This window comes from Alligator mississippiensis, chromosome 1 (genome assembly GCF_030867095.1).
Source record: "Alligator mississippiensis isolate rAllMis1 chromosome 1, rAllMis1, whole genome shotgun sequence".
Classification (NCBI taxonomy): domain Eukaryota; kingdom Metazoa; phylum Chordata; order Crocodylia; family Alligatoridae; genus Alligator; species Alligator mississippiensis.
In genome coordinates this window covers 322,979,110-323,001,979 of record NC_081824.1, presented here as the reverse complement: position 1 = coordinate 323,001,979, position 22,870 = coordinate 322,979,110, and the positions used below count along the sequence as shown (strand labels likewise).

At 41.4% G+C, this 22,870-nt stretch overlaps 1 protein-coding gene across 2 annotated transcripts; it reads right to left on the bottom strand.

Moving 5' to 3' along the window:
- Nucleotides 1–5,195: 5,195 nt before the first annotated feature.
- Nucleotides 5,196–22,863, bottom strand: PIGA (phosphatidylinositol glycan anchor biosynthesis class A). 2 transcript variants are annotated; one of them, XM_006261079.4, is made up of 6 exons: nt 22,778–22,863; nt 19,738–20,527; nt 18,110–18,242; nt 17,337–17,469; nt 13,755–13,961; nt 5,196–8,958 (listed from the first exon to the last, which is right to left on the bottom strand). In XM_006261079.4, the coding sequence occupies exons 2-6, from the start codon at nt 20,453–20,455 to the stop codon at nt 8,695–8,697; spliced, it is 1,455 nt and encodes a 484-aa protein (XP_006261141.1). In that variant the 5' UTR covers nt 20,456–20,527; nt 22,778–22,863; the 3' UTR covers nt 5,196–8,694. The 2 variants fall into 2 exon arrangements, with proteins under 2 accessions (XP_006261141.1, XP_019350656.1); XM_019495111.2 differs by lacking the exon at nt 22,778–22,863 and adding an exon at nt 20,886–22,768.
- Nucleotides 22,864–22,870: the final 7 nt, after the last annotated feature.

The window sequence follows — 22,870 nt, the reverse complement described above, 5'->3', positions numbered from 1 at the left end:
AGGTCTGCTAAGTTGCAACAGGTTCTTATGGGCATCATATTGCATCTATTTTAAAACCTCCAGGACTTGCTGATCCTCATGTTACCAAAAATATATTCAGTTTTTATTTTAGGTTAGAAAGTTGATAGCAAACAACATTGCTGAGTAATAAAGCATTTTGTGGTTTTGAGTGATCAAAAAATATCATTTTTGGTTATTTTCCAATATGGAAACAAAGGACTAGAGCCCTGAACCTGGAATGTGTGTACAGAAAACAAAAAAATGCACATAAATTGCAAAGGCAGGCACATTAGAAGTCATTTTCAATGGGAAAATGTTATCTGCCAATGGCTTATCAAGTCCCAGTATATTTATTCTCAAATCGAGTGGGTAAATTTACAATCTGCCTGCTCAGTATCTCAATATGCCAAGTGTACGAAAAAGAAAGGTCAAAAGAAGGAAAACTAGAAAAAAATCAGTTTTATGGAAAATTGTGTTGATCTATGGGTGAAGGCATGTTTCTCCAGTTAGGTGACCTTCATATAATTCAGTTTCCTGTCTGAATAATTAGTGCAGCTACTGTTCCACAGAAGCAGAATAAGAAAAAACAAATATAATAAAAGAAAGAAAAAACCCTGCTCAGGGGAACTGAAGAAAAAAAAATACCCATTTGCCAATAGGCTTCAAAATGTTAAAAGCATTCCAGAGCTGCTTAAAGATAGGTTTTCAGGAAGGTGAAGTGGATTTTTTCCCATCTCTGAGTGGCAGAAAACACTATGTGAAAATATTCATAAGAAATAACATAATTTTAGAGGAAAAGCTTTTTCAAAAGGTATCCTTCATTTGTAAGCATTGTATCTGGCAATTTAAGAAGTATGGCCTTTTTTTTTAACCAAAGACTCTACAATTCTTTCTTCATTTAAAATTCTTCTTAAAAGCCTTCCCCACAAATAAAAGAAACAAGAGTATAACTTTAGTTCATAACATATAGCATCATCCAGTCAATATCCCATTCACCTCAACTGATGTATCCATCCTAAAATGCAATCCTGCAGAGATTTGACAAAGGCAGATCTTCACAGTAGCAAGGAATCCCAAAGAATTTATTTGGGATGGAGACCTGTATTGGTGTGATAATTACATAGTTGTATTGTTTGCTGGGATGTTATATATTGAAAGGACTTCTTTGGATGGGTTTTGGGCTGGCAGACCGAACTGCAGAAGAGCTGGGTGTGACCTAACTAATTGTACCCTGCCCTCTGGATGGTGCTGGAAGGATCCATTTCCTGATCTTTCTAGAAGATGGAGGGGGAAAAGAGATGTAAGTGGGAGAGCGAGAGTGTGGCCATGTCCATGCATGTCTGTGCCAGCCTGGAGTCCACAGAGCCTGCTAGAGTAAAACCCCAGAGTAGAGACAGAGGGAGTCTGCCACGTGGTGGCTGCAGCAGAGAAGACCAGAGCAGCAAGGGCAAAGGCAACTCATTGAGGGAAGCAGAGAAGCTAAGACCTCCGGAAACAAGGTGGAGTTTGCTGCAGAGACAGGTATCCAGGTTCTAGCTACATTAGTCTAGAGGCAAAAGGAATCTGGACTCATGGTAGTTGTGATTCCTTCTACAGAGAGGGAGCCACTGGAACCAAGTGTGGTCTGTGAAATAACGCTCTAGCCAGGGGTCAGTGAAGCGTTAGGAGAAAGTGTGTTTTAAACCTTTATGTTCTGCTCTGTCTTCTCCTGTTCCATTGTAGCATTTTTCCATATTAAAGTTAGTTTTTACCCACAGCACGGTATAGGGCAGGGGTGCCCAACCTTTTTGAATGTGGGGCTGGATTATGAACTTTTTGTCACAGTGAGCTGGCGAGCCATATTCAAAGATGTCACAGGAAGTGGTATCATATCAGGAAGTGATGGCACGTGACCTTTGATACCAATGAAGTTGCAGGGGTTGACATGGTGCTGGTTGACATGGCATGCTTGCCCGGGTTGACATGGTGCTGCAGGAGCCGCTTAGCTACAACCGGGTTGCCCTGGTGCTGGAGAAGCCACGGGGCCAGGCCGGGGTTAACCTGGGGCCCACCCGGCCTGCGTGTGCCATGCCTGGGTTGACATGGTGCTGCAGGACCCGCCTGGGCAGCAGCCAGGAAAAGCAGCATGCAGCTGAAGCTGGCTTCCCATGTGCTGCTGGGGACGGGAGGAGGCCAGCCAGGTCCCCACCGGCCAGCAGAAGCAGCGGCAGAGCCATGTGCCACTCGGGACTGACCAGTGCTGGCTCATCGCATCCCGAACAGCACATGGCTCCCCCACCGCTTCTGCTGGCTGGTGCAGACCCAGCTGCGCTCCTCCCAGCCCCAGCAGCACATGAGAAGTGGCCCCCACAGGGCCTTGCGTGCAGGTGGCCAGGCCCGGAGAGCCGCAGCACCCGGGGGGAGACTGGCCAGAGGAGCAGGAGCCGCCTTGCTGTGGGGCAGGGCAGGGCAGTGGGGCTGGCTTGAAGCAGGTGGGTGAGGAGGCAGGTGCGGGCTAGCAGTGCCAGTGGCCGCTTCTTGGCCTCCCAAGCAGGGCTGCTTCCCCAGGCCCCGCGGGGGTAAGCAGCTCCCCTCCCCTTGCTGTGGGCTGGGGCCCGCGGGCTGGCCTTGCCCGACTCGCCACGGCCCCACCACCGCCCCACCGCTGGCTCCGCACTGTCGCATCTCCGCACTCCATGCTGCCACCGCGGCTCCACGCTGTGTTGCTGCCGCCACTGCGCTCCGCCGCTGGCCAGATAAAATAGCTTGGCGGGCTGCATGGCGGACAAGCCTGGTATAGGGGAACCAAGCCAACCAGCACTGCATGTGACCTGTGCAGCAAGCAGCTGACAAGACTTGCAGCCCATCTGGTATGTGGCTAGAGAGCCTGACACCCCCAGGCAGTTAGAAGTTGGGCAGCCCTCCCCTAACAGAATATGAGGGACAAACTGCAGCACTTGACAAACCTGAACACAAAGAGCAATGTTTCTTATCAACTGAATTCATAGTTCCTGAAAGAGCTGAAATGACTTCTGGTAAGTTACCAAAATGCACCTCAAGTGTGAGGGACATCCAGGTCACTTTCTTGGGAAACTAGCACAGAATGAGTAAGAGATATGTACACAAAGAATGCACAGCTCAAATCTAATCTCCAGATTTATAGTTAGCATCTGATGAAGTAGGCCATTACCTGTGAAAACTTACATTTCCTTGAACCAGTTAGTCTTCAGGGCTAGGGAAAGAAGTTACACATACACCATTTTAAGTGATCAAAAACTGGTTTAAACCTGTAACAGAACAGAAGTTTCAAAATAGCTGAAATTGGTTTAAGATAAACCTGGTTGAATGTAGTATCAGACTTAAACTGGTTTGACCCAAATCAGTTATGAAACTTCTGTCCCAGACCCTTTCCTGGTTCAAGTTAAATCACAGTCCCCACAACATCCCATCACATTTTCTAGCTCTAGGCTAGGTTGTCTGCTCCAGCAGAGAAGGGTTGGGCAGGAGTGCAGAGGCAGGGACTGCCCCTCCGCAGGTAAACCCTAGCTGGGGTCTGGGGCCAGGGAACAGGGTTAAACTCCACCCCCCACCCCAAGTACAGAGATGTCCTGCTCTGCTAAAACCTTACTGCTGGCTGCAACCATGGACTACAAATCCCAGAGGCACCTGGAAGTAGGAAAAGGAAGTGATGAGCAATCCTGTAGAGTCCTCCCATTGTGATTCTGGACTGCAAATCTCAGAGACCTCAGGGGCAGGAGGAAAAGGAAACAAACACACAGCCCATGCTGGCTATAAGTCAAATAGCCATGCTCTAGTTCCTCCCCTCCCTCCCCCCGCAGGCATCTGGCCTGAGCCACTGCAGGTATGTGGTTGCATTTCCTGAATCAAAAGTGAATGTCTGTCCAGTTTAATTTCTGCAGGTTAGTCTAACCTGTGAAGACTGAATCAATTCAACCTTGGACTTTTTGACTGTCGGTACTTAGCTCAAGGTGCTACTTTCCCCTGCCTTCTGCCAGGTTTACAGTTGCAAGTGAGAACTGGATAGGAATTTAAAAGGAACCCACTACACATCTACTAGAAATCATAAAAATGAAGGGCTGGAAGGGACCTCAAAAGATCGAGTCTAACCACCCTACTCTGGGCAGGAATACTGCTGAGATCAAATGATCCCAAAAAGGTGTCTGTTCAATCTCCTCTTGAAAACTTCCACAGTTGGGGACTATACCACCTGCTTGGGAAGTCTATTCCAGATTCTGGTCATCCTTACCATAAAGAAGTTCTTCCTTACATCCAACCTGAAACCATCATTTAACAATTTACGGCTGTTGCTCCTTGTCCTCCCCTGGGGTGTCCTAGGGAACAGTTTTTCCTCCCAGCTCCCAATATTTACCCCTAGATTTACAAATGTGTAATTAAGAATATTTTAGCACAATAATAGATTCAGTTGAATAAAAAGGTCTTCTTTCACTTTTTTTTTTTTTTTAAATAAGCCACCCATTTCTTACTCAGTTGGCCACTGTATTGACCATATTATTTTCTTTTGGTGTAATCTCTGCAAGTCAATTCAATTTGATCCCTAATCTCACAGGGAAAGGTGGTATGCAGAGAACAGCACTTCACAACTCCAATGCAAATAAAATATCCTGGAAAAGAATACAAAAATGCTTCACTGGCAATGCATAGGGGGTGCTGTGCACCCCCTGAGATTTCCAGTTTTGCGGCTAGAGCACGGCCAGTGCCAGTGGAAGTGCACTTCTGGTTTTGCCACTGGTGGTTCCAGGCTCAGGAGTCGGCCGCTGGGGGACCCCCCCGTTCATGATCTGGTGCCCCCCCAGGATGCCCATGAAGTGCTTCTAAAATGCACCTTAAAAGAATAAAAAACATAAGACTGCTTCCAACAGCTGATTCCACTGTTTATAAATGCTGCACTCTTTTCCTCCCTTTTTTCTTGTATTCATTCTCTGTCTTTAAGACCATAATCTTATGTGTATACAGATATAAACTTGAGGTGTAAGTAGTTCTATGGCCTCATATGTATACAGCATGTACAAGAATTTGCAAGACTAAGATCTGAGATTGCAACTTATTTGAGGCAGGGACCACATTTTCTAGTTGTACTGGAAAAGACTAATGAACACCTTGGGACACTGAGAAGTATGCGCTTTATCTGCAAATGTTTTTATTCCGATGCAAAAAACAGGAAACCCAGATAGAAGCATAGGACAAATGGTGTTTTTATCCTCTGAAATTCTGCCATTTATTTTATTGTTTATTTAAAAAAATAAAACACATTTGATAGTGGGAAACAAACCAACGAATCCTTAATTAGATGACACAGACAAAAGGGAAATAGTAACTGAACAAGTACCAAAAGAAAAAAGTTATTTAAGAAAAGAAACATACAGAAATGCCCGAGCACAAGAAAAATGATCACATTACAATCTACTGTGCCTTTATAGAGCCATCTGCATCATTAAAAAAAAAATAAAAAAGGAGCTGAATAATGCATCTGACAATATGGAGACACACTGGACTTGATCTTTGTTCTAATATTAACAGGTCACTTTCAATAAACATGCTGTTTATATATAAATTCACAGTGTCTATGCACACAGTGTATAGGCACAGGATGTGCTATGGAATGGAATCTCATTACAGAGAAATTTAAGGATCCCATCATCTTGAAATAAGGAAATAAATCAAATTACTTTTCGTACTCTGAATGAACCTTTACATCAAGAGTAGCAAAGTATATTTCCATCAATCTTCACATTAAAAGGTTCTCTCACCCTAAAATTTGCACCACGCAAGTGAGAAAATATTACCAAGCAGTGAATTTTCTGATATTTTACATCTGCTAGATGAAAGTATTTTCAGATATTTAAAACTTCAAAAGTTGCCTTATTATTAGTATTTGTTTATTTTAATACTAGCATTTACCCAAGAAATCTGTATATTTGCTGATATTTTGTGCCTTAAGTTCTCTGTCTCTACAGCCTCAAACATTCTCTTTCCCCTATTTCCATCACTGCTGCCTGATAAACAACTGTCAAAGGCAGTGCCATCACAATCTTTTGCATTTACTCATCAGATTTGCATATGGCAGGTCCAGACCTCAATCCTTTAAACATTTACTTGTGTGATTAATTTTATATAGGAGAGCTGTCCAACTGAGTTCAGTGAAACAAGTCATCATATTTGTGTTTGCAGGATCAGGGCTAAAAAGAGGGAAAAAACAGCAGAAAGTGAAGAATCAGGCAACAAAAGGGTATTATAAAATACAGTCTCTGAAACATGGTACAGTTGTAACTGAGCTACTTTTATATATAACTTCATTCGCAACTGTTCAAATTATTTCCCTTATAGCGTTCTTTACCACACAAAGTTCTATTTTCAATGCTAGAAGAGTAAGAAGCAGCAGCAGCAGCTCATTAAGTTTCTGTATTTGCTAGTGTTTGGTGGGTCCATTTTAAGTAAAAGCATCAGTGCATTATATCGCAAAGTAAAAAATATTTAAGTAACCTGTAAATTATGCAACACTATGAAAAGGCCTCCTTGGATTAAATGAGTAATGCTCTGGCACAAGGAAGTTTATATAGTTTAAATATTGTTTTGACTACCCTTTCCATTCGAGCTGTATGTGATTTGCATGGAGTTTCTATACATTGCTGGCAATCAAGAGAAAAGTTAAAAGACTGAAATCAACATAATACTATTAAAAAAAAAATACACTATAAAATTAATGTGAAATGGCATTCATTTTTAAGAAATTCTTATAAAAAAAGTGCACCAGATTTTAAAAAGTATGGTGTTTTTCTTAATCAAATATTAACTTAATTCAGGGATCAGCAACATACGGCCCCTAGAGTCAGTATGGGCACAAAGAAAACCCTCTGACGCTTGGAGCAAGGACCTGTGCCCACACCACTGCCGCCACTTCTCCTCCCCACCAGCTGTGACATGGGCGCAGCTTCCAACCAGTGAGCAGCTGGGAAACACTGGCAGTGTGGATGCAGCTTCCCGCTGTCCAGCCCCAGGGTAGTTCCCAGTGATCTGTGTAGCATTACATCTGACCATTTTTTCTAATGAGAGAAACCTGACACTAGACTTTGTAAACAAGGCACCTCATCATCCTTTCAGTATTTCATTAAAATACTTTCAGTTAAGTATTTAGTAAAAAGATAAATCACCATCACCTTTGCACCTCAACACAAGATTAGTCTTAAAATGTAGATGCTATGTGTATAACAGGATGCATGTTTTAAGTTTTACCCTGCTAAGTTTTTAAATAAATCTTTGTATATTGCACATCCAAATACAAATATCTGTCAGCATGTCATTGTTCATAAACTCATAAAACCTTTTCAGTTTACAAACAATGCTATTGCAATAAATTTATCCAGTGCATTTGGCAGAGAGTTCATTGAGAGCTGTTTTACATGAATATGAAATCATACTCATCCTCTCTCTTCTTACACATTCAAAGTTGTTTCCTACAGAGATGCAAACTACTCATACAGATTATGGCTAACTAATCAATAAAAATGAAGGATCTGAACTCACAGCAAGTAATGGGAACAGCCAGAAGATGTACTTAGCATATTATATTTTTCTGTTCATGAATAACAGGGAAAAATTCAGCGTACTGAGTTAATTTTAAATCATCTTTGGTGTGGTCTAAGTGATGTGACAACCTTTTAACACTTTCCCTTCTGAAGATAAATTCAAATACCATTTAGGTTATGAATAAAAAAGAATTATGATGGTCTTTATCTAGCCCTTAGTGGATGTTTTTCTGTATCTTGCATTTTGCCACGCATTTTGGCACAGTCTACTCAAAGAGTCTACAGGCCTGAGCTATTTTTGAAAGGCTGTGCCTTTACATTTATTCTGTTAGGAACTGGCATAGTTCTCTCATTTACATGATAGTTTTGAACAAAAAAAAGCCATAATTTTTACTGCTTAGGTTATTCCTTGTCTGAAGTATTTAGCATTTTCTAAAATAGGAAAACCAATTATGGATCCTTGATATATCCAAGAGATACTGATCAAATTTAGGCAGAGTACTGAAGAACCATTTCAAAATAGTTCTGTGCATGCAGGCAGGAACTGTCTCCAGACATGGTCTGGGAGAACTACTGCTGGCACTCAGCACACTGAATGTTGAAAACAGATGGGGTAATGTGCTTGTTTTGTGTCACATTCTATAAATATGATTTCACATCTCATTTTCAGCTGCTGATTGATTTGGGCAGTGCTTTTTTCTTTATGTTCCTTGTAAGTCCCACCAATTCCTCTTATCTCTATAAATTTATTATTCCTAACAGGAATTGCCAAAGACCATCTTAAGCTGCTGCATTTGTGTTTTGGCACCCCAGATGCCATACATTTGTCAGTTCATAGGAAGAGTAGCACTCTGGGAAGAGAGAAAAATCTTGTATTCTTGTGTCTCATAAGAAGTTTTACACCTGAGATGCACCAATTCCCATTGTTCTCCCAACTAAGTGCAAAAGAGCTGTATCTAGATATTTGCATAAGTCCAAAACTAGTTTTTACAATCCTAAATTGAGGTAGTACATTTCATCAGGTTCCTTTCCAACAATTTAGGAAAGTTAAGAGCTTAACAATAAATGTCTCTTTGTAGAATTAATTCTATTAGCAACTATTAAAAAACTTATTTAGACACCAATACCCTTCCTCCCCACTTCAAACATTTTAACAGTTCGAAATCTCTTCTTTTTCTTTTCTTTTTTTACTATGAAAATACTGTTTAGTCCATACTCCATTAGGGCCTGTGGCATCTCTTGCAGGATCAATAATGGAATCTGGAGTCATCCACCTCAGAAATACCAGAAAGAGAAAATTTAACACAGCAAACAGAGCAAAAATATACCCAGTTACTGAGCCACAGTGAGTGATTAGTCTGTCAAGCCGCTTGTCCATTGGTAATACCGTTTCATCTGCAACTCTGTCATATACCTAAGAGAAAGGAAACAAACAATAGTTGCATACTGAGAAGCTGTCATCATGATACATTTTTATCTTTGAATATTAGGCTACACCTTGTATCATATTTCTCAACTGACTACACCTTTGTTGGGAGCCCATAAAACTAGAAAGCCCTTTTCTGTTTTTAAACAGGATATTTTTTTTTACGTTTATCCATGAGAATAAACCAAAAACACAGATAAGTTTCCATCCAAAGACAAATAATAATACCGATAAGAGCTGTTATGAATTAATATAATGTATTTCTGTAGGGGAAAGTAAATGGCAATGCCCACTGTCTTAAAATGCAAGAACACAGGAACTGTCAATTAAACAGAAAAGCAGCAAATTTAAGACTGATGAAAGGAAGACCATTTCCAATATTTCCATACTGGCCTATAGAACTCCATCCCCAAGCTGGCAGTAAAGCTAAGAGCCTATTAGGTTCCAAAATAAAGGACCACAGACTGATGAGTATATTCAGATTCAAAAGCAAAGGTTTTTTCCCCCCTGAAAAAAAAGAATCTACTAATCCAAGCTCAAAGTCTTATTCCGTATGCTACCTCTCAGCTCTGCGTTCTTGGGGAAACGTGGCACAGGACACAGCCTGTCTGACTCACAAAGAATTCCCACCCACCCCACCTGAACAAGAACCGATTATGAAAGACAATGAAGATGCAGTGGGAGACGCACCTAAAGCCCTCCAGATAAAGGAGCAACTGCCCTAGTCTCATTTGCATCCAAGATAGAACCAGATGACAATTCATTTACATGGGAGTTGGAGAACAGAAAGTCCAAAACAAAGACCACGGTAAATTCTGGGATCAGAAAAGCAGGGGAGCACTGCATGATGGGGAATCTGTGCTCCAAATGCTAATCAACCCACATTTACACACACCCAGCTCAGCATTTATCAGACCAATTCTAATCTGGATTTACAAAGAACCTTTCCCCCACCCCCCCCCCCCACACACACACACACACACACACACACACACACACACACACACCCCACACCCCCCCATCTACCCAGAACTAAGCAGAAGTAAAGTTTAATAGGTATCTCAGGCCGTACATTCCCTGGTCCCACTATGGGAGGCCCAGTTAAACTTGATTGACTAAAACTCAGTTGCCAAGTTAGGGAATGCTGAAGCAAGAGATTGAGTCAGAGGGGGTATGGGCAACATTTGAGCAATGGTAAAGGGTTCATCACAGCATCCAACCCGTTGGAGCCCTGACCACAAATGCTGTCATACTTTTCCCGGGATGACTAGTAGAAGTCCTCCCCACAAAATTTATGAACGCTCCAAGTAAGTAATCTCCTTAAGTCCGTTAAAAGACTACAGTAAGATCAGGAAAAAAGTCATGCTAAGCTGAGGTTTGTTCACAACAGGTAAAAATGAAGAACCCTGATGCTGCAAGCTATCTATTGTTTCTGAAGAAATAATGAGATATCCCATCCAGTGTATCTGCTACCCATAAGAATTTCAAGCTGGCTCGTCTGGTTACTCCTTATGCCTATGTCCTTAGACCAACACGGCTACAACCCAAACCCCTGGTTACTCCTTAAAAACTTATGTTTTTCCTGGTTGTTAAGCAGTTTCTTGAGATGTTCCAAACCAGATAACTCCTTGTCAATAGAAAAGACAATTATTTACACTATTAAAAGAATGCTTTGAAGAAGCTGAACCGAGTGTATAAAAAACTGTAAAAGCAGCAAAATTGTGCATCAAGAGGAGAAATCTCTCTGACACCATCCGCTGTTGTTCTCAAGAAGCTGGAAGAAACAGATCATCTCCCTTCGAGGATTGTGCTAAGAACTTTACCTATCAGCACTGGAATCCAAGTGCCTTGGACTGGCAAGATCCCAGCTCTTGCTTTCTCTCTCTGTTTTCTCTAGGCATGGACTTTTGAACCTGAACTGTATTAGTTGAGCTTGAGCTAAATTTCCCCAAATATTTAGTGAAACCAGGGGAGTATTGTAATTGTTTGTGTTTGTTTTTCTTTGCATGTCTATTACTACTAGTACCATTTTATCTTTCATATACTTAGCAATAAATAACTTTTATAGTCAAACTAATAGTAACTGGGTGTATGTTTCCTTCTCTACTTTCCTTCCCCACTTGCTCTGCAGCGACGCTTCTTTTACCTAAGCCAAAGATCCCTGTGAAGCCCAGAAATACCATGGGGTTTGCTCATCCATAGGCTAAAGATTGGGACGTGCCGAGTTTGAAACATGTAAGGGGATCAGCTTGTACAGGCTGATTGACCCAGTTTGGCTCAGATGTGCCCTAATGAACTGAATGCTGGCCCATGAGGGTGTCATCTGGACACCCAGCTAGATTCAGAGGTATTCTGTTTACCTGTGTGCTTGTGTCTGACTGCAGTTTATTGCTGCTTTGATGAACTGATTCTTGGCATATGAGGGTGTCTGCCTTTCCATGATGATCAACCCGGCCGGGTCAAGCGTGTCACGTTAATCTGTGTGTTTGTGTGTATGACTGATTTGGTGACTGGAAGAACCCAGCCCCATTGAAACGGAGTTCTGCAAGAAAGCTCCATTGGGGGTGAGGACTTGCAGAAGGGAGATATACAGCTCCGTATAGAAACACAAGTAACACAAGCAGCACATTGACAGAATTACAAAGACCCTAGAAATGTATCCCTAATAAATGAGCACACCCCAAAGTGATGGGCAAATCTGGTAACAAGTAATCTTTCAACATGACAATGAGAAGTTTAATATTATACTTGCAAAACTCTATGTCCTTTTGTGACAGTCTATATCCTTAGAATTCTTTTTTTCTTCCTTTTGGAAAGAAGCCTCAAACTATCACTGTGTCAAAAATATAGGTATTTTTTATCTATGTAAATACTTAGAATTTTAAACACGTACCAAAAAAATCAGATAATCTGGATATTAACCACCAGATCTGCCACAAGAAGATTGCTTTTTAATCCATACAAATGAGATACTTCTAAGCTTAAATTCTAACCTATGTTCATACTCAGTCACTGTATGCAGAGACAGGATATTGTATGGCTTTTTGATTAAAAAAATACAAACAAAAACTCAAGAGTTAATATGATTACTCAGTTGCCTAAAAAATAACTTCCTTTTATTCAGAATTGCAAAAAGAGAAAGCTTTGCTACAGTGAAGGGCTGCAGAACAAATACTTTCACAGATGAACAGAAGGCTAAATTACCAGAGCCATGTACTTGAAAAACCTGCAATAATCATTAATACAAACTAATCTAATCTAGCTTTAAAAGCTGCTAAGTAAAGTATACCTAGTTTTAGTTCTTCAATTTTGTTTTCCATTATTTATTATACACTCCACATTTTCATAGGAACAGCGATATTTGAGTTCACTATCTGATCATAGTAAACCGATTAAAAAAAGCCAAAATGAATAATATTATTTTGACATTAAATCACTTTGGAGGCAGAAGACTGTAAGAGAGACTGGGAGAAATTTTCTATAAAACTAATCTCTGTTGGAATTCTCTATTTATTTACTCTTGCTGATGCACAAAAACAACCAAAAAAAAAGAAAATCTGATTCTAAGGGTTATCTGGAAGCTTCCTCAACAAGCTGTAAACAGTATTACTTATTACAGGTAATTTTATCATCATCATCATCAAAATTATAGAACGTGTTCACCCTACAGTAGGGTTCTATACCAAAAAGCAACTCAAACTATGGCAACTTCTTATCCAGCATAACCACATCTTGTATGTGTTCTGTTATATTTAGATATCACTAATATCTTAATTTAGTCACTAATGTTTAACCTTGCTAGTCTGAGTCAGAGTGGCAGCATGTTCTTTCTTGTGCAGCATGTAATCCAATTGCTAGGCCAACTTTAAGTGTGGAATCTCATAAAAACATGGGATTGTATAGATATAAATAATATCATTATTTGCTTATCAAAACTGTTACTGATTGATATGGCACAAGGTGTACTTTGTATTTGGAGGACTAGCAATTAGGGAAGGAAACAAACCAAGCACATTCGATGCAAGTCAATAAGACAATACATAAACCTATTTGTAGAGAGGTACTGCATTTACTCATATCTAAGACAACCCCCCAGTAATTAAATTCTATACATGGAAAAAAAAAAAAAAAATCTATAAATTTGTTATAGTTTTCCATGTACTGAATCTAATTACTGGAGGGTTATCTTTAATTCATCTCTCCACTGCTGCAAGGGGGGCAGGCAGTGTCAGAAGGTCAAGCAGCTTGCCCCCTGCTGAGCCTGTCCTTCTGTAGCCTCTGCTCTTCCCAATTCCCCACTGCAGTTCTAGCCAGCGTCACTAAGCACTGCTGCATCTCACCACACCACTGCTACAAGGCGGGGCTGTGCTCAGTGCCCCAGACCAAAATACAGACGTAGCCTGCCAGCACACAGCAGAAGTTGTGAGGGAGCCCTCCAGTAATTAGATTAGGGGGGAGCAGAGACTGGAGGAAAGTGGGAGAGAAAAGTGTTGGGCGGGGAAGGGATGGGAGAGAAGAGGCTGAGTGGGGAGATGGAGGGGTGAAAAGGTTGCAGGAGGAGAGGGGGGCAGCAGCTGTGGCTATGGCCCCGACCCTGGGCAAGTGCTGGAGCCCGAGCCACAACAGCTGCCTACCCTGCCACTGCCTTCATACACAATTCCAAGACAGGCTTCCCTGCGTCATGTTAAATGGGGGGAGGAGAAGCTCATCTTAGAATAAAGTAAATATAGAACTTTTCACAGTGAAATCACATTTTAAGAGACTACTAAAACAAGTGTACATACTTTCTCAGTTCTTGCTGCAACATTCCTCCAGGTATAGAATGTCTTCACTTTGTTATGAATAATTTCTGGGGCTAGTGATGTTCCTGATCTCAGCTGCAGCATAGCTTTTTCCAAGCCATCACACAGCGATTTCACTGAGGGCTCACATAAGATAATAAGATCTTCTGGTAGCACTTCTGGGATTCCACCAACTCTCGTACTCACCACCTTTGGAGACAAGACAATTAAATAATACACCTGCTGCATAATACAATCAGCTGAAACAGAGCTATACTGATAAGACAGCACTGATGAGCAGTAATACTTTAAAACGAAGCAAATGATTTACTCCAGTATTTGCAGTACAGACAATTCATCGGTCTGAAAACTGAAGGCCTGAGCTCTGAAGAGCAAGCAGGGCAGCAAATTAGCACATGTTCAAAATTGACCCTTTGGTAACAAAGAAAGGAACTGACATGGGGGTGAGCAGAAATCAGAGCCATTTCTCCCCTACCGCCCCCACCATGTAAAATTTAAATTTATTTTCCTAAAGGTATTTGTCACAGACCCAATTCCCTTGGGATATACAAACAGATGTACCAAGTGTATACATATGAAAGGATATCGATATAAACTGTTACAAAGAAACCATTTCATTAGCATGATTCTGTAGCAAAACAACTGCAAAAAACTTTTACCCTGCTTCACCAGGAGCAAAGTTAGGGCGATTTAGTGAGCCTGTATTGCTACAGAATCAAGCAGATGTGCATTCCTGAGGGCAGCTCCTCCTTTCCTTTTAAAGCAATTAAAAAGGTCCAGACCCTTGGATTCTCTCCTCACCCCCAACCACCTACACCTCAAGAAAAAACAAACAAACAAACAAACAAACCAACCAGTAAGTTGATTTAGAAATGGCTATTCTTACCTCAGCTCTTAACCACTCATGTTTTAGAGCTCTAAGATCACTCAAGTGTTTACATAAACATTCTTAACCATTTGGGAATGTTAAATTTTAACCTGAATAAAAGCTATCATTTAAAAAGCAACATAATAAAAGCATGAAGATTCTTGTAACATATGTTATTATTTACAATGTTAGCCAACAATAAGAAAGTTGCAGAATTCTCCACTAGATTGGATGGCAATTGCATAGTCACTTGTAGCAAGTCAGGGAATAAGGCAGAATCTGCTCACACAGAAAGCTGGAAAGGAAGAGGGCTCCAGTATTCATCATTAACTATTAGCATTTTTATACATTTTAGACAGTCTCCATATTTAATGAGTACCTTCAGAATGTGGTTATTTGTCCCCAAAAGCTTGCCATGAAGAATTTTCCCAACTATTTGAGCTGGTCTAATAAAAGATATCCAATTTACCCAAATAACCTTGTTTGCCTATGTCCTTACAGTAGACCAACACAGCTACAACCTACACCCCTAAAAAGTCTACAGAACACTTATACCCCTGGCAATCACAAGTTACAGCTACACCTTATATACTACAATCCCCATATTCTAGAGGTGTGCCCTTCAATAAAAAGTATAGCTAATGCCACAACAGAAGAACTTTTAGGTTAAAATAGTCACATTATCCTAAGAAGCAGGCCATGTCACTGTTACAAAGGAAAGTAAAAACCCTAGTCATTTTTTGACAGTCTGAGCTGTAGAAATATCTCTTCCCAACTCAAAAACAAGTACTTGGTTCTACTGTGAACTTGTGAGTAAGGACCACTAGACAGCTGTCTGAGAGGTTTAAGTACCATCAGAGCACCTGCACATGCAAGCCAAGTTCTCACTTAAGAGCTGTGGCTTATGCTCAGTGCTTCTGAAGGTAAACTCCACAGACAGCCAAATAGTACATTCATCTCTCTCCTTATCAAATAAGCCATTTTTGGGAAGAAGGGGAGCAAGGACATGGGTTTACACCCCTTCCACATGGAGACTGAGTTTACTTTCTTCCTCTTCATGGTGAAACTAATATACTTCTAAACTTGAACAACACCCCTACCCTATCACACTACCCCTTCCATAAACTTATCAAGCTCTGTCTTAAAGCAATTCTGCATAAAATTTTTTCTCCCCGCCGCTGTCTCACACTGGACACATTATGATCAGACAGCATATTCAAGTCCCCCCCCTTCCTTTGTTGCTAATAACTTATAAATCCCCATTTTATACCAAGAAGTTATTAATATTGATTAATATCAGTCAGTGCCTGACTGACCTGTAATATTATATTTGATAACATTACTTTTTTTTTTTTTAAACTATAGGCCATCGTCTTCTGTATTAGCTTTGGATCATCCACAAATGTCATAATTACACATTAAGTTCTTGAGCCAGGTTTATTATGAAAACATTACACAGAATGGAGTGCAAAACCCCTTCTTGAGAAACAGCACATTAAACTTCCTCTAGTTTGCTAAGTCCCTTTTAACAAAACCATCCTTGTGATCTCCTTTTCAGTCACCATCATAGGTTCTCTTTAATCCAACTTATCTCCCTACAATTACAGTATTAATGCCCCTCTTCTCCACATAGCTAATTTTCCTGTGCTTCACAGGAAAATATATCTTGCTTTGCTTCAAATCTAAACTGACTAGGTCCATTGTGTTGATTTCAGTTAAGGTCCATTAATTTGGCCCACTATGATCCGTCTTGAATAAAACGGACACTGTGTTTACTTCTATTTTCTGTTTCTCTTCATGCCTTTAATTAGTCTTTGGACTTAAGATACTGCATCTAAACAGCCTATAATTGCAACCCAGATGACTTTTCCAAAAAAGTACTTATTTATCACTCACAGGATAAAAATACTAAATTGAAAGATATGCTGAAGATCCTTACCATTTCACATGCCACCTCTCAATATTCTGGAATGAAGACTAACTAACTGAGCTCCCAAATTTAATCACAGTAAGCAACCTATGTTTTGCTTCTGCCCTAGATGTGTTAATTTTCATTATGATATCCTTACTCCCATTTGTTATCTATCATTAACCTGATTTAATCCCAAATTTTCCTCGGTTGTTAATTTAACCTTTACAGAACCAGCACTGATTCATAGCTCAAGTCAAATTGACAAACAAGTGACCGTATGTAAATAATAAACAAAGCAGTGTTTTATTTTATTTCCTCTCCTCTTTCCTCCTTAACCCTAGCCATCTTTGTGGCAAGTAAGGGTCAGCCAGAGAACAATGAGCAGAACAATGGCTCAGTTGAAATGGTCTGTCATGAATATGCAGATTACTGAAAGACGTCATGTTCACCCAGCATTTTTCTCCCAATGTCTATTGTTAATGGAACATAGGGAGAACTGCGATTCCCCTAGCTAAAAACTCCCCAAAGGAACAACATTTTCAAGAGCCAACCTGGTTAATTCAGAGAACTAGGAATTGTTGGGAATATCCTTTTTGAGCACATTCAATTAATATATTTGCCCCCACTTCCACATGAGATGTAAATCGCCACAATACCAGTATTAATTGCCCATTTTTATAAAGAGCTTATAGATCCACAGATAAAATGCATTGTTACAACTGTTAATTTCAAATATAACAAATAATGTTTATACATGCTCTCTGTGTAACTCAGATTCTGTTACCTGTAAACCACAGCTGGCTGCTTCCACAATTGCCATACAGAAGGCTTCAGTGAGAGACGTGTTGAGAAAAATGTGACCCTGAACCAAGACATTTCTAACATCCTGATGTTCCAAAGCTCCTAGAAGACGCACTCTGAATATAGGACAACGAATTAGAATAAAAACCAGTGTCATATTTTGTAATAAATGCCATATAACATTACTCAAATATTCTGATAGAAGCAGCTTACCAAGCATGCCATTACTGTCTGACTGGCACTGAAACATTCTCATTCCAAATTCTTTGCGCTTTGATTAAGAAACCCTTCTATATTCAGTTTGAATAGTTTGGTTTTATTTTTCAGAAGACTAAAAGATTTTCTGGCAAGTACCTTCATATTGCTGTTCCCATGTTTCTAGATTTAAGACTAAAGATTTTTTTAAGTTAATACTCCACATTTACCAGTGTTGCTCTATTCAGATAAAACAGGGTACCTTTTGAGCACATTTAATCAATTCTAAAATTTCAGGGAAGTGCTAGCTATCAATGGGTAGCATGATATTGATTTCGGAAAAACTATAAAACCAGAAACGGGAAGCATGAACATCCTGAAGGATTTATCTCAAACCAAACCAAAAAAATAAAGGTGTCCCCATTCTTTCATTCTTCCAAACAAGATGAACTGTCATGGAGAAAAGAATGGGGAGTTGAAGGAACTTTGAGATGAAAGCGCACATTTTGTTTGTTTTCTACTTAAGCACATTTTGTCACCATAAACATGGATAAAACAAACCTGTCGTGAAGTTGGTATCTTTCACGTACTTCTTCCAAAACAATTCGTTTTGGTCCTTCTCCTCCAACTAAAAAATTTAAGTATGGATATTTCTGACAAAGTTCAGGAATTATACCACTAAGCAAGTCTATACCTGAAAGTACAACAATGACACAGTTTAAGTAAACACATTTTCAACTTACCTAAGATTATTGCACAAGGCCTCTAAATCCCAAGTGCCCAAATGTGCAAGATTAAAGTTTAGGCCTATAAACCAATTTACTTAATTAATAACCCTCATGAAGCCCCTGAATGAGATTCTTATTTGAGTTTCAACTTATTTATGTTGGAAAAACTAGCCCAAACTGTACCAGCTCTGGCCAGAAGACTTATCATGAGCAGGAACTGAGGAAAAGTGCTAGCTCTCCCTAAGGACTTTGCTGCAATTTGCCACAAGAGGTGCAGCCTAAAGGTAAAGGGGGTCACTTCTGCAAACCCACCTGATTCTGGGCTGACCCAAAGATTGATGCGGATGTTAGAGCATTCCCAGATGTAATTAAGACAGACACCCTCCTCCCACAGCTAACTGAAGTTTGGGTAGCAGTACTACCAACATGATCAATATAGAGTCTGCAAAAACCCAACATTTAAACAAATCTGACTAAAATGCAAGTTTTCTACAAAACTCAAAACCAAATAATTTTTGTCCAGCTTTCAGTGGACATAGCCTGAGTTTCTTTAAGAGAAAATGCACTCCCATAAAAATGCATGCAAATATTACAGTGGGTTTTTTTTCTTTTTGTTTAAGGGGTGGGGGGGAGAGCTGTGTGTCAGTTTTACAGATTCTAGATACTATTAGAAAGACAAATAATTTTAATTGCTTACTAATATGGAAGGGTTAATCTAAAACAGCATAGTGAAAAAAAGTGTACTCTTTTGTGTAACAATCCTATATTGATGTATAATATAAGAAGGAATTTTTCTAATCATTTTAAGAGAATCCCTTTAGTGAAGGACTAAAGCGAGTCTCAGGTCAAGAATGATAAACATCAGTAAATTGCAGGGTTTCTTTTGTCTATATGAAACACTTGATTCTTGTCCAATACCAAAAATAAAAACTAAGAAAACAATTAACTGAGGCTACAGGGCTTTCTGCCAAATGCCACCAAAGAAAATAACGACTGTAGGTATGGCCCAGAAACACCACAGAAGTGACGTTTCCAACAGAAGTCTCCCACTGTCCAAAGGCCAGCAAGTGGCCTATGGAGGCATGTGAATCTATTCCCCTACCTCGAAGGACCCAACACTAATGTCTTTTAAGCCCCAAATTGAGCAAGCTGATGAATAACTTACCAATGACTTCAAAAGATGCCACATGACTGACAAGAATTGACCACGTAGAGCCAATTTCCATGCCCAGTGCCCAAATGAAATCAAGAGGAAATTATCCCTTATGATCAGTTCTCTGTACTCAATTCATAAGAGTGGGGGGGAAAAGGAACAAAAAACCCAGCCATTTCAAATTCAACCCCATTCTCAACTGAGGACACATCATTCTATAATCACCACAGAACATTTCTTACCACACACTAAAAGTAAGGGGAAAAAAAAATACTCTGAAATGTGACTTACAGGTTGGACCTCATTACCTTTCCTGTAAACAAGCCTGCTGACAACAACAATAGTTATTGTGCTATTATCCCTTCTGGACGGGTCTGGAGTTAAGTCAGTAGGGTCTACAGCATTGGGGATGACAGACACGATCTCAGGATCCAGTGCTGCTCTTAGTACAGTATTTTCCTTGCTAGTATAAGAGACACAAATGATGTGATTTGTATCACACAGTGACACCGTTAGGAGTTTGTTTGTGAGTATTGAACTGACATCAGCAAATCCAAAGAGAGAATGGTCTGTAAAAACTGTCCGTAAGCCCATTGTCTTGGCATGAAAGAGTGCATCATGAGCCATGGCAGAAAATGAACTATGGGAGTGGATTATGGTGACTCTCTCTCGCACAAAGATGTACCTGAGCAAAGGTAGACTGTGGAAGAGTGTTGTTGCAGTAGATTGATTGTACATGACCTTCAAAGGCAAGTAATATACCTTCAGACCATTGGTGAGATAACGAATGCCTTTTCTATTTCCATACGCATGAGTGACAATTATAACTTTGTGCCCTCTTTCAATCAGGCACTGTGACAGCTGGTAGATGTGACTTTCCACTCCTCCCATGTTTGGGTAAAAAAAGTCAGATACCATGCATATACTGTGCGTTCGAATGCCCCATGCTGGGGGTCTCCCACAGTTAACAACAGAGAAAGCAGTAGTGAGAGACTGCTCCTGATCTCCTATTTTTCTGCAAGCCATACTTGGAACAAGTTTAACAGTCAGTCCTTCCAGTAGCTATTCGTAGTATATAGGTAAAAAGCAGGCTCAAATCTGAAAGGAGAAAAAAGAAAATAATTATGGACACAAATAAAATAGCACACAGTTCAAGACTGTTATTTCCACCAGGACATTCATGATATAGCATCATAACCATTTGTTTCTTCAAGGTTGGCACTAGCTTTTGAGAAGTCCCACGCAAAGTAAAAATGTTTGTTCAGTTACAAGTACAGTAGAATGCGCTGGCTTCCCTAGGCACATCCTGGCCTTGACACATTTTCAATAAAAATATAGCAAGTAAAATATAACGTTTGTTGGGTGAGGGAAGTACTCTCATTTCTGAGGCTCGCTGTGATTCCCTCCCCTCAATCCACAAGCCCTAAACAAAGGAGATTAAAAACAACCAACCAACCAAAAGAAGTGTCAGGAGGAAGGCAGAAGACTAGATCCCCTGCTGCAGCTATTCTGTGAAGACACCACAACACTGGAATAGAGAACGGGGGATAATCCGCAGGATGGATCAGCTAGTCACCAGTGAACTTTGCTGCTTTGCCACGAAAGCTGCATAACCGTGTGAAGCATTCTCATTCTGCGAAGCACTCTCACAGCCACACAGCACTTCCCAAAGAACATTAGACTGTGTAACAAGGGCAAAGTCCCTACTTGGAAGGGGAAAAGGAAATAAAAGAACACAACCTAGGGAGTGACTGAGTTTCTACACTATATGCTTACACCAGAGGTTCCAGGCATGTAATCAGCGTTCATATTATTCATCAACTCCAAAGGGAGTTTCCGATAAAATTAAACAAAAGCACAAAACAAAATACAAAATAACCTCCCCCAACAAACAAATCTATATTTGCAGATGCCTTGGCAAGACAATGTCATGCTTTCTACAGTGAAACCATCTATGACTACAATACGAGACATTTAAACAAAACCAGTTGGTTTTGTTACAGGTCGTGCAACTACAAAATCATAGGGTTGGAAAGAACGTTGAGGGGCAGCTGGTCAAACCCCTGCCCCCTGCCGTGGCACAGGAGGTGCTTTTTCTCAACTCTCCCAGGTGGAGGAAGATGAAAGTCACAGAGGTTAGAGCAGCCAGGCTGGCACAGACCTCCTGAGGTCCTCGAGTCCTGCCTGAAGAAACTCTGGCTGCATTTCTCTCTGCATGTTTTCATTTACATGCTCCCCATCTACAGCCCCACCAAGCCCCAGGATATCCTGGTCAACCTCCTCCTGCCCTTAGCCAAGCTCACGATCCATCTGACTGGGAAGGAGGCCCTGGCCAGGAAGACCTCCACCAGGGGCTTTGGGGTCAGTTTTCTGTCCCTCATCCACTTACATCTCTGGGAAGAGCTTAACTAGGAAGTGTCCACTGACTCCTTGGACTCGTTCAAGGGCCTGTGGGTGCTGCCCAGTGTGCTCTGTTTGGCGTTTCCCTTTGGCACTCTTGTTACTAAGCTCTGACTAGCATTCCCATCCCTTTCTTCTTTAGTATTATTTGTCCCCATCTTGTTTGGAGCGTGGCAATTGTGGGGCCCCTTAGCCTGCCACATCTCATGCATCGGTGTCCCCACGCTTCCAAACAGCAGCAGGGGCTCTTGACCTCGAGCTCATTGCACAAACTTCAGTTCAAGCGCCCTCGGGGCCATTCCGCAGTGCAGAGATGTTGTCAAAGCACCGCTGCGTCTCATGTATCAGAGTCCCCCCACTTCCAAACTGCAGCGGGGGCGCACCCAAGAAAGCTGGTTCAATGAGCTTGAGTTCAAGCACCCCCGCTGCCATGTTGACACGCGTAGACACCAATACACGAGATGTAGCGGTGCTTTCATTAGAGCGGCTCTTGTTAAAGAACTCTAATTAAAGCACCAGCCCCTCCCCCAGGTGCCCGTGGTTCTCCTTGCTGGGCGCCCTCCAAACCAGCCAACAGGCCTGCCCAAAGCAGCCTCCAAGGAAGGCGATTTCCCGCCCTGCTCCGGGGCGGACTTGCAGCGATACAATTTGCTCCCCCAGCATTGATGCCCTGCCCCTGTAGTCCAGTCGGGGGACAGGTCTCGGGGCACTTTGGACAGGGCTGAGACGGGGGCTACATGAAGGGGGATCCTGGAGTCCCCCTAGCACGAGGGCCCCGCTCACAGGCGGGAATGGGTCACTCCTGTGCCCCCGCGGACGAGTCCACCCACACCCTGGCGAACGCTGCCAAGTGGTTCAGTCCACCGCGGCGCAGCCGTACCGAACCGAACGGCCCCGCTGGAAGGGGAAGGGGACGGTTGGTAGAGGGAGAGGGACGGCGTTACGCACTTGCCGGCTCCCATCGCACGCGACTGGCCCCCACTTCCGGGTGAGAAGCGGTTCGAGCACGCGCGCTCAAGACCACTCCTGTCGCCCGAGTAA